The following is a 15904-nucleotide window of genomic DNA, read 5'->3' on the forward strand; positions in this document are numbered from 1 at the left end:
TTGGAGAACTATTAAAGGTCAACCTGTTCCTCAACCATAGGGGCTTTTGGATGTCCGGTCAAGGGGAGGAAATAAGCAAGGCTGATATATCCATGACTATGCAGTTTCACTGGCTTTCCTTCCACACTGAGAGAGTAAAGCTGCCACAGGAGTAACTGCACTGATGGACAGGGAATGGCTTTGTTGCTGCTCTGCATGTGGTAAGGGAGATTTTCCTCATTCACTATGGAAGTGGCCTCACTTGCAACCTTGCCTGTGAGCTGGAGTCCAGGGTTTGCCTTTCTGACAGTGATCAGTGCTGATCGTTTCGGAGGAAGGAAGGACTAGCCCGCCTGTGGCCACCTAACTGCTGCTCAGTGGAAGTAGGTTCCTTCCTGACTTCTATTTGGTGAGCTAGTTATACCCTGAACCATGAAGATTATGGGGCAGGGGAATGACTCTTACTGTTACTCCAGAGTGTTTGCTTTTTTAGGTTATAGCGAGAAGAGATGGCTGCATGTGCATAGTTTCTGTTTTTCCATTGCCTCTTCTTTTATCCTCTTATCTACCTCTTCTGTAAGCTCATACTATCAGCATGCAAAATATATAATTAAATGGCAGACAGGACAGTGGGAGAAAGATATCAGCACACAATTTGGTCAGGAGATCAGACTAGATGAAGGTAATGGTCTCTTGAGGCCTTATCTGTGATTGCAAAGAGTGTTCTGATTACGTTTGTCTTATCTTTTGTTGATTGACTGTGCTGTTGTTCATTATGGTATTGGGGAGCTTCTGTGAAAACCTCACACAACTAGCTATCTTGCAACTTGCTCTTGTACATGAATTAAGCTTTGTGATAGAGTTCCAGCTGTTTATCTTATTCTCCTCCTCTTTCTTGACTATTACTATTCCAGATAGAGCAGCATGGGTTAAGAGGTCTGGTTAGATGCTATTTGTAAAACAAATGATAAATTCATTAGGCACTTAAATAAAGAAATGATGATTTTCTAAAGACCTGACTGAAAATGTCCAGCTAACTTGTTATGTGTATTGCAGCCCCAGTAGCTCTTCTTTCAAACCTAGAAACTCATTTCCTCCCTGGCCCTCCCACTCATCCCACACACTTCACCTCTAACCGCGTAACTTTGCTTGTCTTATGATCTTACATGTGGTTTCTCTGTCCCTTTCCATGATTCTGGTTGGAGCTCACAGAACTTCTTGTCTCGCTTGGCTGCCCCCTTGGTTGGAAACTCACCCTAAACATTTCCACATGCTTTGTGTTCTTCATGCACAGCTAACTTTTTTTTAAAATGTTTTTGAAAAGAGTAAAAATCCCCCCGCTTCTTCTACCTTTTGCTGCTGGCAATGACCTAGCCTTGTTACTGTTTGCGTTTCTTTTGTACCTTTCTGCTGCTGCTGATGTCTCTGTGGACTTTTAAATCTGTCAGCAGCCACTACCAGGCTCAATGTGCAATTTAGCTCACTGTTTTCACAAGTTTCTCAGCCCTGAAAGCTTTCCAAATGAGCCATTGTGGGGCTGAGTTAAAGAGGTATATTGTCCCTTATTTGGGTTAGCTTAGCATGGGTGCTGCATTAACCGTCGTTAGGTCTGACATCATCTTGTTATAGTACCCCGAGCACATTCTTCTTCAAATAGATATAGATAGATATGTTTTTTAAAAAGCCTGGCTAAAACATTGTTTGAAACTACGTAAGACAGGACTGGATGGTCTTTATACCTCTTACTCTCGTTCATGCGCACGTCTCTGCTTCTTGTCTTGCGTAATCAACACAGATGGATCAAACAAAGCAATGCATGTTGATGTATGCTCTTTACAATATTATTTCTATCCCACCAAAAGCTACAGATTTCACCTGAGATTGATGCCCCATTTTGTTAATTGTTTAATGTATGCTGTAAGAAATAGTCTCTGCTCTGAAGAGTTTACCATCTAAATAGTCTGGGAAAAGGGGAGTATGTCATCCCCTTGCATAAGGGGCACTACAGCACAGAAGGGTAAAGTGCCATGTCCAGAGTCCCACTGGAAGCCTGTTGCAGACTTGGGAGTTGCACCCAGGTGTCATGAATCCAGTGTAGTTTCCTAATAACAAGGTAATCCTTCCTCTCTCAAAAATACTGTGCCATGCTTGCTGCTCTCATCAACAGGCAAACATATTTGCCCAGTTTCACCAATGGCAAATTTTGTTTTATGTTGTTTTTTCTAAACATGAGGGCCACGTCTACACTTACATAAAACTTTGAAATGGCTATGCTAATGACCAAATCAAAGAGTACTAGTGAGGCACTGAAATTAATATTCAGCGCCTCATTAGCATGCTGCCGGCCGCAGCACTTCAAAAGTGCCACAGTTCACTCACCCTAGGCTCATCTACCTGGGGTCCTTTTCAGAAGAACTCTGCCAATATCGAAATCCCCTTATTCCTGTCAGCTGATTTCGATGTTGGTGGGGTCCTATCGAAAAGGACCCTGGTGTAGATGAGCCACGGGTGAACGAACTGCAGCACTTTTGAAGTGCTGTGACCGGCAGCATGCTAATGAGTTCCTGAATATTCATTTGAGCGCCTCATTAGTATTCTTCGATTTGGCCATTAGCATGGCCATTTTGAAGTTTTTTGTAAGTGTAGACACAGCCAAGGTGTTACTTTTTGTCTTTTACTGGGAACTGGATGACGTAGGGGAATGGTGAGAGAACTCATTCATTTTGTGCTTTGAGGTGGCTGATTCAAAGCTGGCCTAAAAATAACTGGCAGTTTGTCCTAACTGGCAGTATCTGGGGTTATTCTGTTGGGGGTTGGTTCAGGTCAGTGTTAAAATGTGTTGGCAGGGCTGCGCTAGGAGTGGGTAGGATCCTAGCTGGTGTTTTGGGCCTGGAAGGAGGTACCTTGACTGTATATATCTGTCTCAGAGAAAGTTTGGTATGTGATTTACTTTAGCCAGAATAAGGAGATTTTTTTACTTCAACTCTTTGTCGACATACCACCTCTATATTAGGACCTATCACTTATTCACCAAATACAGTGATTACTTCCACCCAAGTGATCACAGGTGTAATGACAACTCATAAGGGGAGTCATACGGTGTGGTTGCTTGTGTCACCTCTCTGGGTTTCTTCTGCTGTGTGCTGGGGCAAACTGTGGTAGAATGTGAACGTAAATTAGTGGTGAAAACAATACATACAATAAAAGTTTTTACAAGGCTCAGTCATTGCAGGAAGACACTCTACCTCTTTACTTAGGGTTGGGGGAGGCATGCTTGATTCATGTTCTTCCTACAGTATCAGTGGGTATCTATGCCATTGACTGTGTGTTTCATTTACCAATCCCAGGATGAATTGGATCTCACGGATAAGAACAGAGAGGCTATGTTTGCACTCCCACCAGAGAAGAAGTGGCAGATTTACTGCAGCAAAAAGAAGGTAGTATCTTTTGATTTATTTAAAGTAGCTAAATAATAATCTGTGTTCATGTGTCATTATATATGTGTGTGCATGTATATTGTGTTTACCCATCTACATGGACTATGTGGTAGAAAGGCTTTATTGGCATGCGTCTGGAACAACTTTCTTATGTGTAGTGAAAGCACAAGTGATTTATGAAGGGCATCCAGAACAAGTAAAAGCTTTTATGCCTTATCACATGATCATGAATTTTGCATATGACACATAAGTTATGAAAAAAAATTGGGGAGTGTTTTATAGGATTTAAAAATCTCTTATTACTTTAGTTACCATGAATCCAATCATTGAAGGCTCAGCAAGTGGAAAATGTATTTTAGGAACCTCTGAAGGTATCTTATTAAGTATGTAATAGCATTGTTGTTGTAAAGTTTGATATCTCAGGGCCTTCCAGAGCAAGTATGAAGTAGTGTGTATCACATTTGAGAGAGAGCTCAGCTCATGTGACTTTCTCGGGGCAAGTTCCTTATTCAATTAATCAGGATGATTTTGAAATTCCTGTCAAAGAAAAGAAATATGAGAAGGACAAGGACTTGTAGCTGATACCCGTATTAATTCCCACAGGCTTCCATCACTAGAAAAATGGGGGTTGGGAGAGCTAGCTTTTTCTTTTTAACCCCTTTGTGAAACCTGTAAGAGAGAGACTCCTTCGGTGGTAGAGCAATGGATATTATTACTGGTCCACAAGGAATAAAGACATATTTCTCTATGGTGTAGCGCATGTTGGTTAAAGAGAAATGGCCAGAAAAGTCAGCTCTGTTTTTGTGTGTGTCGCGCATGTTCATCACACCAGGAGATTTTAGGTTTTTTGTCTTCTCAAGGCTTGTGTACACAAAAGGATAACATTCTGATTATATGTTAAAGTAGAGTTGTCTCAAACAGTAGATTCGTGCTTGTAGCACCTGCAGATGACTGAACTGAGGTCACATTTGCCCTGCTGCTTGCACCGTGTTCATTTGGTTTTATTATGTTTTGTTCTGTTTTCTTTTGTGAATACACTGACAGCTTCAATTTCTGGGGTTGTCAATCCAGACCTTTGTATTGGCACTAAAATTACAATGGAATTTAAAAACAAAAAACCTCAGACTAAAAAAGCGCCGTGTTTTACATATAGGCAGCTCTCAGATGAAACCTATAACCCAGGAAAGGATGATGATAATAATGGTGATGAATAATGTATTAGTGTTTGAATCTTAGCAGTAATCCAAGAAGTACCCAAGAACATCTTCAGCTCTGAGAATTCCATACATCTGTTCTGTTTGGTGGCTTCCCTTATCCTTCCTGCTGCACGTGGAGAAAAGATGCAGGCTCCTGTGATTAATGGCTGCCTTACGGTTTTGCTGGCAGACTCATCTGGCTTCCTGAGCTCTAGTGGGAGAAGATCTATTTGTAGTCATCTCAGAGAACCACACATTCCATCTCTTGGACCAGCCAATTTTGGCACGAAGTTGCAGACTTTAATGTATTTAATGTGTTGGTTGGATTCACTACATAGCACTTTTTTTGAGGCAGTAGGTTCGATGCAAGAATTCTGAAGACCTCTCAAATTAAAGGTGCCACACATGGGAAAACGTTTTATAATAGACGTATGTTGCAAACTCAGCTATCCAAACTCTAGGTATGTGAAATGCTTTGTTAAGTGAAACAAGGTCTTGGTGGCAGAAATCCTTTAATTACATGGCAAATCTTCTGAATTATCTGATGTTCTTTGTCTTTTGCTCCCTCATTGATCTCCATTCTCTCCCTAGAGGATAGTCAGAATATCAGTGTTGAGCTCTGTCTTCCCCTCTGCCTGTCTCTATCTAATCAAATTGATCTATATTTATTCTGCTATGACAAAAGTTTGCTAGGTGTCTCACAGCACAGAGAGATGTCCCTTCCCCAAAGAATTAGCCACGAAGGGTTCCAAATTTCTAACGTAAAGCACCCTGTTGGGAATCCAGGATATGCCCAGTGCTGAGCACGCTCCAATCCCATTGGTTACATTTAAACCAACATTTAATGGTATTTTTCCTTCTAAATGATACTGTGACTACGTGACAGATTAGCCCTAGGAATAGTTCTTGGAAAGGTCTAAGGTCTGTATTATTCAGGAGGTCAGACTGCATGATCATTGTTTTCCCTTTTGGCCTTGGAATCTTTGAATTGTTTGACACCTTGCAGGTGGAGTGAGCAGTCAGTTTTGAGTAGGATGTATGCTCTGAAATGGAAGTGTTAAGAAGTGAAAATTGAGGGGACTATTCACATACATTAATTCACATACGTTAACCCAAGACACCAATTCTAGTATAAGAAGAATAGAAGGTCAAAGCCCCCAAATTTTCCTCCAAGATTGTGGGTCCCACTCACTGTTTTAAGTAAACAAATGTCGTTTACAAAAATGAGGCTCATGCATTACTAAAGGCATTTTGTTCATTTAACTTGACAATTACAGTTTAGATTTAATTATTTATGGTGGTCATAGAATATCAGAACTGGAAGGGACCTCAAGAGGCCATTAAGACCAGTTCCCTGCCCTCACAGCAGGACCAAGCACCATCTAGATCATCCAACCTGTTCTTCAATATCTCCAATTACAGAGATTCTACAGCCGCCCTTGGCAATTTATTCCAATAATTAACCACCCTGACAGTTAGAAAACTTTTCCTAATGTCCAACCTAAACCTCCCTGGCTGCAAGTTAAGCCTATTGCTGCTTGTCCTATCATCAGAGGATAAGGAGAATAATTTTTCTCCCTTCTCTTTGTAACACCCTTTCAGGTACTTAAAAACTATCATGTTCCCCTCAGCCTTTTCTTTTCCAAACTAAACCAACACCGTTCTTTTAATCTTCTCTCATAAGTTATATATTCTAGATCTTTAATAATTTTAGTTGCTGTTCGCTGTGTCCTCTCTAATTTCTCCACATCTTTCCTAAAATAAGGTGCCCAGAACTGGACACACTACTCCAACTGGGGCCTAATCAGCACAGAGTACAGCAGAATTACTCCTTGTGTCTTGCTAACAACACTGCTGTTAATACATCCCAGAATCACATTCACTTTTTTTGTGACAGTGTCACAGTGTTGACTCATATGCAGGTTGTGGTCCACTATGACACTTAGGTCTCTTTCTGTAGTACTCCATCCTAGGGAGTCATTTCTCAATTTTTATGTGTGAAACTGATTGTTTCCCCTAAGTGGAGTACTTTCCCTTTGTCTTTATTGAACTTCCTCTTGTTTCCCTTAGACTACCAATAGTTGCCAAGGTGTTTGTGAAAGGTCATTGTGGTGCACTTAGACCTAATTACAGCCTGTTTTTCATGTCATATCATTATTGAGAAGTGGGGAAAGACAAATGTTTAAAAATATGTAGGCCTGAGCCAAAATCAGCTATCCATTCACTGCGGGACTTAGACATTCAACTATGGATCCAAACATTTTGGTTTTGGGTCCTATCTCTTACTTTGGATAGCAACTGCAGCTGAGCAAATTTCTGTACCATTTGTGTAACCAACATCACTCTATCATTGGCCTTTCGAAACTAGGACTGCTAGTATTAAAAGCAGATCCTTCACCCCTTTAGATGAAGGAGTAACACCTCGTATTTGTAGTCAACTCTTTTCTTCCTTTGTGGCTATCTCTCTGGAAGGAGACTAAGACCCACTCCACCCTGGCATGAAACGTTTGCATCATTCTCATGTCCTTGCATATGCTTCTTTGGAGTGTTTATGTGGGGATCTGTTCAGAGCTGATGCTAACACACAGGATTTTCGTCGTGTGTATTGGGCTGAATCATGATTGTCTCCTTTGAAGATCTCCAGACCCAAGTGCCTAAAATACCAAACACTAGACTATTGCCTTAGGTCTGCATATTGCTCTCTGTGCTGTCTCTATATTGTAAACAGCCACTAGGGTCCAGGTGTGTGTGTAAATGTATTGGCTGGTTGGGTTTTATGATACCCGCTACCCATTCATATAGCATAAGATGCATTTGTTGACTTTGTGTGTACATCTTTTTCTTTCCTCTGGGTTACTCAGGAGCAGGCAGCACTCACATGTGTGCCTATGAACCTGATGGGTTTAATATTAAGGAGATCCTAAGTGTCCCAGTGGTGATGTTGGATAGTTGGGACTCGCCTTTCCGACCCTGATTTCTAAAGGTCTGTAAAATGGCAGTGCCTCCAGCTGGCTGTCTCCTGTACCCACTTTATGGTGTGCATTTGGTGCTTAGAAAAATGTTAACTCTATGTGCACATGTTTGAAAAAGTTAATTTGAAAGCTCATTGGCTAAATTATTGAACTGTTATGTGACCAGCTCTTATTAGGGTTCTGTAACAGCTAGACAGTGTGAACTGCTGAGCAACCTCAATTCGTACTGATTTAGAACATTCTGCACCTCAAACAATCAGGATTTAATGCACCCGTAATAGCCTTCTGCCTTCTGCACAGTCTCAGTAACACAAGGCTCCCTTAGACTTCTTATTGCTAGCTAAACAAGTGAGGCTGTTTTCTTTTCATGTTCCCTGCTGCCTCCAGAGACTAAATTTCAGTGGGGAGTGAGTAATTTGTGCATTTGGATGATTTTTTTTCTTTTCTTTTGCTTTGAGCTGGAATAAAAAATAAATCAATTTCTCAAAACTGATCAGACTCGAACTAGTCTGTCTGGAAGAAACAAGTGTGTTAAAGCTCCTGGTAGGTTACTTGGCACTCTGTTTCCTAGTTTGTTTTACTCCTTTGTGATAGTGGAGGGTCCTTGGCTGAAGCAGAAGTGTCAGGAAGGCTTGATGGCTTGATTTTGATCTTAGGCTGGAGAAACTCCTTTGACTTCAAGAGACTTGCTTGTGATTTATGCAAGAACAGGTGAGGAGCGAGGAGTGAATCACAGCTTGAGTGTTGAAGATTAGTCAGTCCAGTCTAGCTCTGCCAAAGAAAGTACTTGTGTCTGAGAGAACCTGAAGCACTTTTAATCCCCCAAGCAGTGACAACTTTCCATGTTAATAGCGAACTTTCCAGGGAGGCAGGAGCCATTCTTTAGTGACAAAGTGGTGACTGAGAAACTACCAGAAAAAGCCACGAGGGAGGCATTCTGTGAAACCATGCTGTGTCCACCAAAAAATGTAGCACTTGAGAGAGAGCTGAATTTTCTCCTGTCTGTGCTGTTCACTGACCGTTTATTCCTGCCATCTATCCATTACTAATTCAGTGAGGGTGACACACTTTTTTTTTTTTTTTAAATCTTCATGTCTTGAAAAAGGCGTAGTTTAGTAGAGAGCCTGAGATTAGAAGAAAGGAACTCATTGATTTTAAACTTGGCCCTGCCATTGATTTACTGTATAGAACTGGTTAAGTCATTTCACACATCTGTCTCAGTTTCCTCTTCTGCAAAGCGGGGGGATGATGATACCCATGCAATCTCACTGCTGTGAGCTGAAAATTATCCATCATTCTTTATACAGTTCTTTGCTGTCAATGGCAGTAGTAGGGCCAAGCTACTAATGATTATTTGTGCATAGATAAACATAAAATGCACAGAGAGAAACTTCATCTATAGTAAAACTGGTCAGTATCATGGGAACGTCCTGTGTTCCCTTCTACAATAGGCACACCTTTCCCAAAGGGCACAGAGATATTTTCTGTATGAGTCTGCAGATATTCTCAAATCTCAGTATTGCTGCTCAGGCTGTGCAATGTGAAAGTCCATCATTCTTGAGTGTTAGTATGGGCATGGTTCCTGCAATGAGCTGTGTGCTCTTGGCTGACGGCGTTAGGAATAAAAGGTGCTTACTGCCTAACAGGGTCAGGCGTCAGTTTTAAACACTGTTCAGTGGTGGCTTTTTACAGCTTTGCAGTGTGGTGTCCCACAGAGTCCCAGTCTATACCCATGGTATCTGTGTAAGATTCATGAAGAGAATGTCTAAATGTTTAAAGAGAGTTTCTCTTACCACTCGAGCTTTGTCATTGCGGTTTGTGTTGTCAGCAGAAATTCCCCATAAAATGCAGTGTGATATCTTGCAGCTGGAGGTAGAAATAGAGGCTTTTGTCCTCCACCCCCATGTCCAGGCCTGGCTCGAGCCTCAGACTCATCTTTAGCCAGAGTTTCAAATCCTGCCCCAACCCCAATCCAAATTGTGATTGTTGCTCTAAACCAAGCCCCAGCCTGCCTACATAAAGCATTTTATCCTGGGCCATGGATGTGTCTTCCCTGCCCCTGCCCCTGCCCTGCCTTTTCTGGTGTCTACTGTTCTGATTTCATTAGCATTAACAGCTTTTGGCATATGCAGGCAAGAGTGAGAGGAAAATGATGGTAATGAAAAATCAGACGTCCTTAGCCCTTAGGTGAAATCTGGTGAACTGATGGAGGATCCTGAATGCTGTGTTTGCACCCTGATTGGCTGATGCTGAGAAACAAGATAGTATATTACTTGTATTTATTTCTCAGGTTAAATGGAAGCTGAAAGGCTGTTTCTTCTCAAGCTCTGAGGTCTTGTCTCCATGTTTTTCTTGCTCCAGCTGATGTCATCACTGAAGTTTAATGCAGAGCAAGGAGGTTTAGGTGGTGGCTACTCCATTATTTACAATAAGAGAAAGTATACGTTGCCTTCATATCCCTTCCTCAGATATTGCTCTTCCCCAGGACATTGAAAAGAAACTCTTATAGAAGCAGAAAGAGAGAGAGAAACTGGACCTTCACTTGGACACAAGCACTGTTGCGATTTTTGGGGGCTTTCTTGGTACAGACGTGTCATTAGGATGAAAGACCAATGAATTGCAAAGCATGTTTATTACCAAGGAATACTGCAACACAGCTGGCAATAAAGTGGTCAGGATCAACAGCTGTGAACATGAACTGAGTATTCTGCCAGACCACCAAGGCCCCAGCTATGGCTTGACCCAAAAAGGACTTGACTATCCATGATGATGATGACGATGACATTTCTTCAGGAGATCCTTTGAGTCTCCCCTTGAAAATAAATGTATTATAGATTAACCGGTGGGGAAAAGGATGGGAAAGAACACATTGAAACAGCTCTTAACATTTAGTCAAAGTCCAAACATTCTAACAGAGAAAATCTGCTTTCTGAAGGACCCTTAATATGCAAACCCCATTCTAGGGGACATCTTTTTATGTGCACTGGCTCACAGTTTTCATGGTGCAGTGCTGGCAGTTGGAGGCTCATTATTCATTTTGAGAGCATAGATTATTTGGGTCAGGCCCTTGGAATTATAAGTTAACTTTATAAATCTGAAGATGGGTTTTTCCACATGAGAGGCACGGAATATTTTTGGTTTCGTTTTTTGTTTTAAGCCCAGTCATTGTCAATACAATACAGGATATATTGGTGGTATCAGATACTAGGAGGTGTAAGCTGTGTGAAGATACTGATTTTTGTGTGAAAATGACAGCTATGATGTTTGGTCATCTACCATTCTACTCCTTCCAAAACAGGATTAAACCCTACATTTCATATATTCCTCATGACAAAGCAGATTGTCCTGCTGATGGTATGTAATAATAATACATGCAGACACCATTAAGCTCTTGCCCATCAGATAGCCTCAAACGTATAAGCAAGAGCACAGAATAAAGATTCAAATTAAAACGTTCACTGAGAGTTCTGGGAAGCCATATGGTACAGAGCAGAGCTCCCACTATTTATTATGTGTGTTCTGAATTCTGCTTAATGTTCATTACTCTTCCAAGGACAGCAAATATCTAAAGAAAAAGTCATTCAGTTCCATATCCTGTTAGATATTAGTACTAGAAGGGGCCATTGTGATCTGCTAGGCTGATCTACAAAAAACAGGTAGGCTGCGTCTACACTCGCTGCCTCTTTTTGGAAGGGGCATGGTAATGAGGAATTTTGGCAGATGCTAATGAGGCGCTGCCATGAATGTGCAGCACCTAATTAGTATAATGGCAGCCGCGCGTGATTCAAAAATGCTGCTTTTGAAACGCACAACACCCATGTAAACAGGGACCTTTTAAAAGAACCCCCCCCAGACTTTGAAAGCCCCCTCTTTCCAAAACCAAATGGGAAGAAGAGGCTTTCGAAATCAGGGGGTCCTTTCAAAAGGCCCCCATCTACATGGGCAGCGTGCGTTTCGAAAGCAGCAATTTTGAATTGCGTGCGGCTGCCATTGTGCTAATAAGGTGCTGCATATTCATGTCAGTGCCTCATTAGCATCTGCTGAAATCCCTCATTACCGTGCTCTTTCTGAAAGGAGGAGGCTAGTGTAGACACAGCCATGTAGAGCTTCTTTGTATTATTTCCTGCTTTAAGTCCTTTACCTGTACTTGAATTGGTTGTATACCAAAAAAAATTCAGTTAGGATTTCAAATAAGAAGCAATGGATTGTGAAACAAACAAATTAAAAAATATTTTCAGACTCTTCTGTCTGTAAGAATAAAAAAACAAACAAGTCTCTCTTTCTGGGCCTCCTGCTTTTGGAAGGTTCTTGTGATTTTTGTTTTCTTTATTATTTTTATTAAGCTTATAGACTGTAGCTTCTTGAAGCCCAAACCAACGTGAGGGCCCCTTTGGGTTAGGCACTGAGCTCTCATACAGTAAAAGAAAGCTCTTGTCCCAAAGAGTGAAATAACTAAATGTGCAAGACGTGCTGGCAGAGAGAAAGCAAGCATTATGGTTCACAGAAGGGGAACAGATGCAGAGAGGAGTTAAGTAACTTGCCCAGGATTAGACAAGAAGTCTGTGGTAGAACCAAGAATTGAAGCCAGATCCTAATGGGTACCAGTTTAGTGCCTTAACTTCAAGCCCACCTTTCAAGCTTCAAAAGCTCTGGCTATAGGCCGCATTTCATTGAGTACATGGTGGCACCTGTGAAAGGGAGACAGAATGTCCACCACAACAACACCAAGTACTCTTGCAACCGGATGGCCCAGAGTGGGGCCAGGGGAGAAGCATGTGGAAGTGTGTGACTGGAAGTCTTTGTAAAATGATATTTTTCTGAGAGGCAAGATAGCTAAGAGAGGTCTGTCAGACCATTTCGTTCACCAGTCTAGGCAGGAGTATTCCCCCAGGGAATAGTTTGTGGGGCCTTGGAGGGGAAGTGAAGTCTGATTTCCATCACCAGCTTAGCAGGCAGAATAATTGCCATGGGTCTTGGAGAAAAGGTTTTTTCTTTTAGTTGAGGGAATTTTTTTTCTTTTTAGTTTGGAAGAGAAAATAAGTGGTTGTTCACTAGAAATAAACAAATCATCACAGAAACAGAAACTTCAAATGCAAGCATGTGGCAGCTGGGAGGTTCGGTTATGCTGGCTTTGGCTTTTCACTGAGATGTCGAAAGGATGCCAAAAATGAGGAGAAGGAATTGAAAAAGGAAATATTCTCTCGGCCAGAATGACATAAATGCCGACTCTTTAGGCAAACAATTGAAAAGGGTGCTGCTGAAAGTAACAAGATGAGTTGCAGGCAGTCTGCTCCAGGAGCACATCCTGACTTGTAGGCCCGCCATCTTGGCTCAAGACCTTATCAGTTACCACAGACTAAGCAAGGTCAGTACTGCAGCAGAGACTCCCAAGCAATCGCTAGAGGTTTCCGGGACTACTGGTGGTATGGACAATTGGGAAGGTGTAGGTGGGGGTGGGTGAGTGAGTGAGTGAGTGAGGTGCTATTATCCTTGTGGCAACATCGTCCTCCTTCAGAGAGAACTCTGCTAGGACAGCAGGCAAGGGAGCCTGTTGCCCTTAGTCTTCTGTCAGGCTGGGGCTTTCCTGCTCCTCAGCGCACTGCTGCCAAGTTAAGAGTGGGCAGGGGTTTGGTCCAAGAGGAGGGAAAACTCAGTCCCCCCCCAGCCTTGCCCTGCTGCCATGGAAGAGGACTCCTGACAAATCCAAAAGCCTCTGTGCCAGGAGTCAGCATAAACCGAATGGGCTACCGAGTATGAATTTATATTGCTCCTTCCCTGTAATATACTGATTTAATGTGGGAGAGTTGAATTGCTTAGCATTAATATTTATTGATTTTTGGGGAAAAATGGGAAGTATTCATTGTTTTATTTGGGCTAGGTGGCTGCCCACTGTACATTTTAAGCGGTGGTATCTATCAGAGGCACTGAGGGTGCTGTCCCACCTTCTGGATAGAGGTGGTTTTCATCACATACAGGGTTCACATACAGGGTTTGCAGTTTGGTTCAATGGATCTTAGCAGCGCTCTTACGAATCAAATTGTTCCAGTGCCCCTGCTATTCAGTGGTGGCACAGAGCTCATCCGAAAGGAAACTGAGGCCTTAGGGCCACAATAGTTGAGGGAATCTAACCAGCAGGAGACCAGGTAGAATGCAACATGGCTCACAATGGGGCATAGCTTGTATTATTGGTGTATTTCCACCACATGCATAATTTTTTTCTTTCAGGCTGGAGAAATAGGTCCATTTCTCAAGTCCCAGCTCCAGTGTTGTATTTGATTAGACTGGTGAACTCTGAGAGATGAAGTCCTTTAGTTGTTGCACTACTCCTGCAAATCAGTGGCTCATGCTGGCAGGATCCTTATCAGACAGCAGGGGCTCTGTATTTGGACAAAACTACTTGCACTCGCTAAAAATAAGATAATGGATGCTGTTGGCATTGCCAGCAAGTTTACATTTGTCTGCACCAATGATAGTGGTGATGACAAAAAGCCAAAAGGGAAGAAAAGGGGACTGGAACGTGAGGGCGTTTTCAAAACTAAAAATGTACTGTGCAGCCTTGCTATAATTTAACTTCTCTCAGATGGGATTTTATCGGGGAAAAAACCTAGAGAAACACCTGTGCCAGATACAGTTATTGCAAAGTTTAAACGTTCATTAAATGCTGTCATTAGATAGTTTATTTAAATCGAGTCTGAGGCCTCTAAAGACGCTTGGTTTAAAACAAAAACCAAAACCTGCGTCTTCAGGTTACATAGTAATGTGCCCAAAGGATTTTTGCCCTTCAGGTCTGGACTTCCAGCCCATTGCTTACGTGAGGGTGGAGGAAAGGAGGTATTGTTTAGTTCGTTTTACCTGTGAGGTGACCACACACCCTCACTTGTATGAATACTGTCGATGAAGACTAATTCAGTTTAGGTTGATGGAGTTATATCAGTGCTAAGGCAGAACAGAATCAGGCCCCCTGTGGTTATATAATGTGCAAAATATCTAAGCTTCTCCACCGCAGGATCAGACATAGTGGAAAATGTAGTGGGTAGGATGCTGAGAAGCATTTGGAAAATATGTGGCTTCAGTTTAACGTGTGAAATTCCAGGGTATTGTGGGGAAAACTGTCTTCTGTAAAATGAGTGAGCACAATTTCTAATGTGTTCCATTTCTAGAGACATGGGGGATTGGGCGACATGCATGTTTCTCCCAATACTGTGGGAAGGTTCCCAAAAGGGAAGCTCCTTGGGAGGCTGAATGTTTGTTCTTCTTTCTATCACTGAATGTATTTCAGGACTGGACCAGAGATCCACTGGGCTAGGACTCAAGACCTGGGTTCTTGTCCCATCTCTGCCACTGGCCTTTGGGCAAGTCACTTCCCCTTTGTCTGTCTCGTCTAATTAGTTCATGAGCTCTTTGGAGTAGGGACTGTCTCTGCTTATGTCTGTGTGAAATGCCCAGCAAATTTGGTCTCGGTTGGGACCATGAGGTAGTACTGTAATGTAACTCATCATTATGGCATGGCAAGCTTTGCTGCAGTCTATCCTTGAAACATCAAGTTAGCAGTCAGAAGCAGCATACTCAGCCAATTGGACCAGCAGCTTGAGACTGCCTGGCTGGAGGAGGGATGCCATACTAGATGAAACAATATTCTAATTGGGTAAATGTGTCCTGATTTCATGCTACAAAAACTCAATAATGTGCACATGCACCACTCTCTTTTAGATGGAATTGGAATATTTCAACTGTGTTCTAAGTCTGGTAGCTGCCAAGTAATGGATATTCTCTTTTGTATCTGATGATACAGTAGACTGCTTTTGGAGCAGAAAGGTTATCATCGGCATATAGCCTGAATGTAGGGAGAGAAATAATTGTTGTGATTCTTCGTCTGGATGAAGTAACATTTGTGATTCTTCCTCTGTGCTCCCTCCACAACACCTTGAGAATATTCATGCCAGTACTTGTCATGCCATCTGGGAAATAGCACAGTAACCACATCTGTCTAACGAATGGCTCAGTCTCGTGGTCTGTCCTGTTTCAAAATTACTGTCTCCAAGAACCTAGTTGGCTTTTTAAATGCATGAACTGTCTCAAAGCTCTAGATTTGTTTCAGCTGTCATTATGAATTCATATTTTGTCTCTTGGGAGATCAGACACATTTAGTATCTGTTAACCAAAGTGCTCCACAGGGGCATGTTCTATTACTGATATAGATCTGAGCAATAGTTAGCAGACTTGGTATTTTTAATGTTGAGGGAAGAATTTCATTTGGGATTCAAAAATTATCCTAAAGGTGAACTGCAAAAGCTTGAAGTCTCAGAAAAATCTCTTACAT

At 42.0% G+C, this 15904-nt stretch overlaps 1 protein-coding gene across 4 annotated transcripts in view; it reads left to right on the top strand.

Annotated features, from left to right (window-relative positions):
* Positions 1 to 15904, top strand: part of DAAM2 (dishevelled associated activator of morphogenesis 2) — a 230721-nt gene that overhangs the window by 106656 nt on the left and 108161 nt on the right. For all 4 annotated transcript variants that reach the window (XM_074989803.1, XM_074989802.1, XM_074989806.1 and 1 more), the window contains exon 4: positions 3327 to 3416. In XM_074989803.1, the coding sequence (XP_074845904.1) occupies positions 3327 to 3416 (90 nt within the window). The remainder of the gene's footprint in view (positions 1 to 3326; positions 3417 to 15904) is intronic.

This window comes from Carettochelys insculpta, chromosome 3 (assembly GCF_033958435.1).
Source record: "Carettochelys insculpta isolate YL-2023 chromosome 3, ASM3395843v1, whole genome shotgun sequence".
Lineage (NCBI taxonomy): Eukaryota > Metazoa > Chordata > Testudines > Carettochelyidae > Carettochelys > Carettochelys insculpta.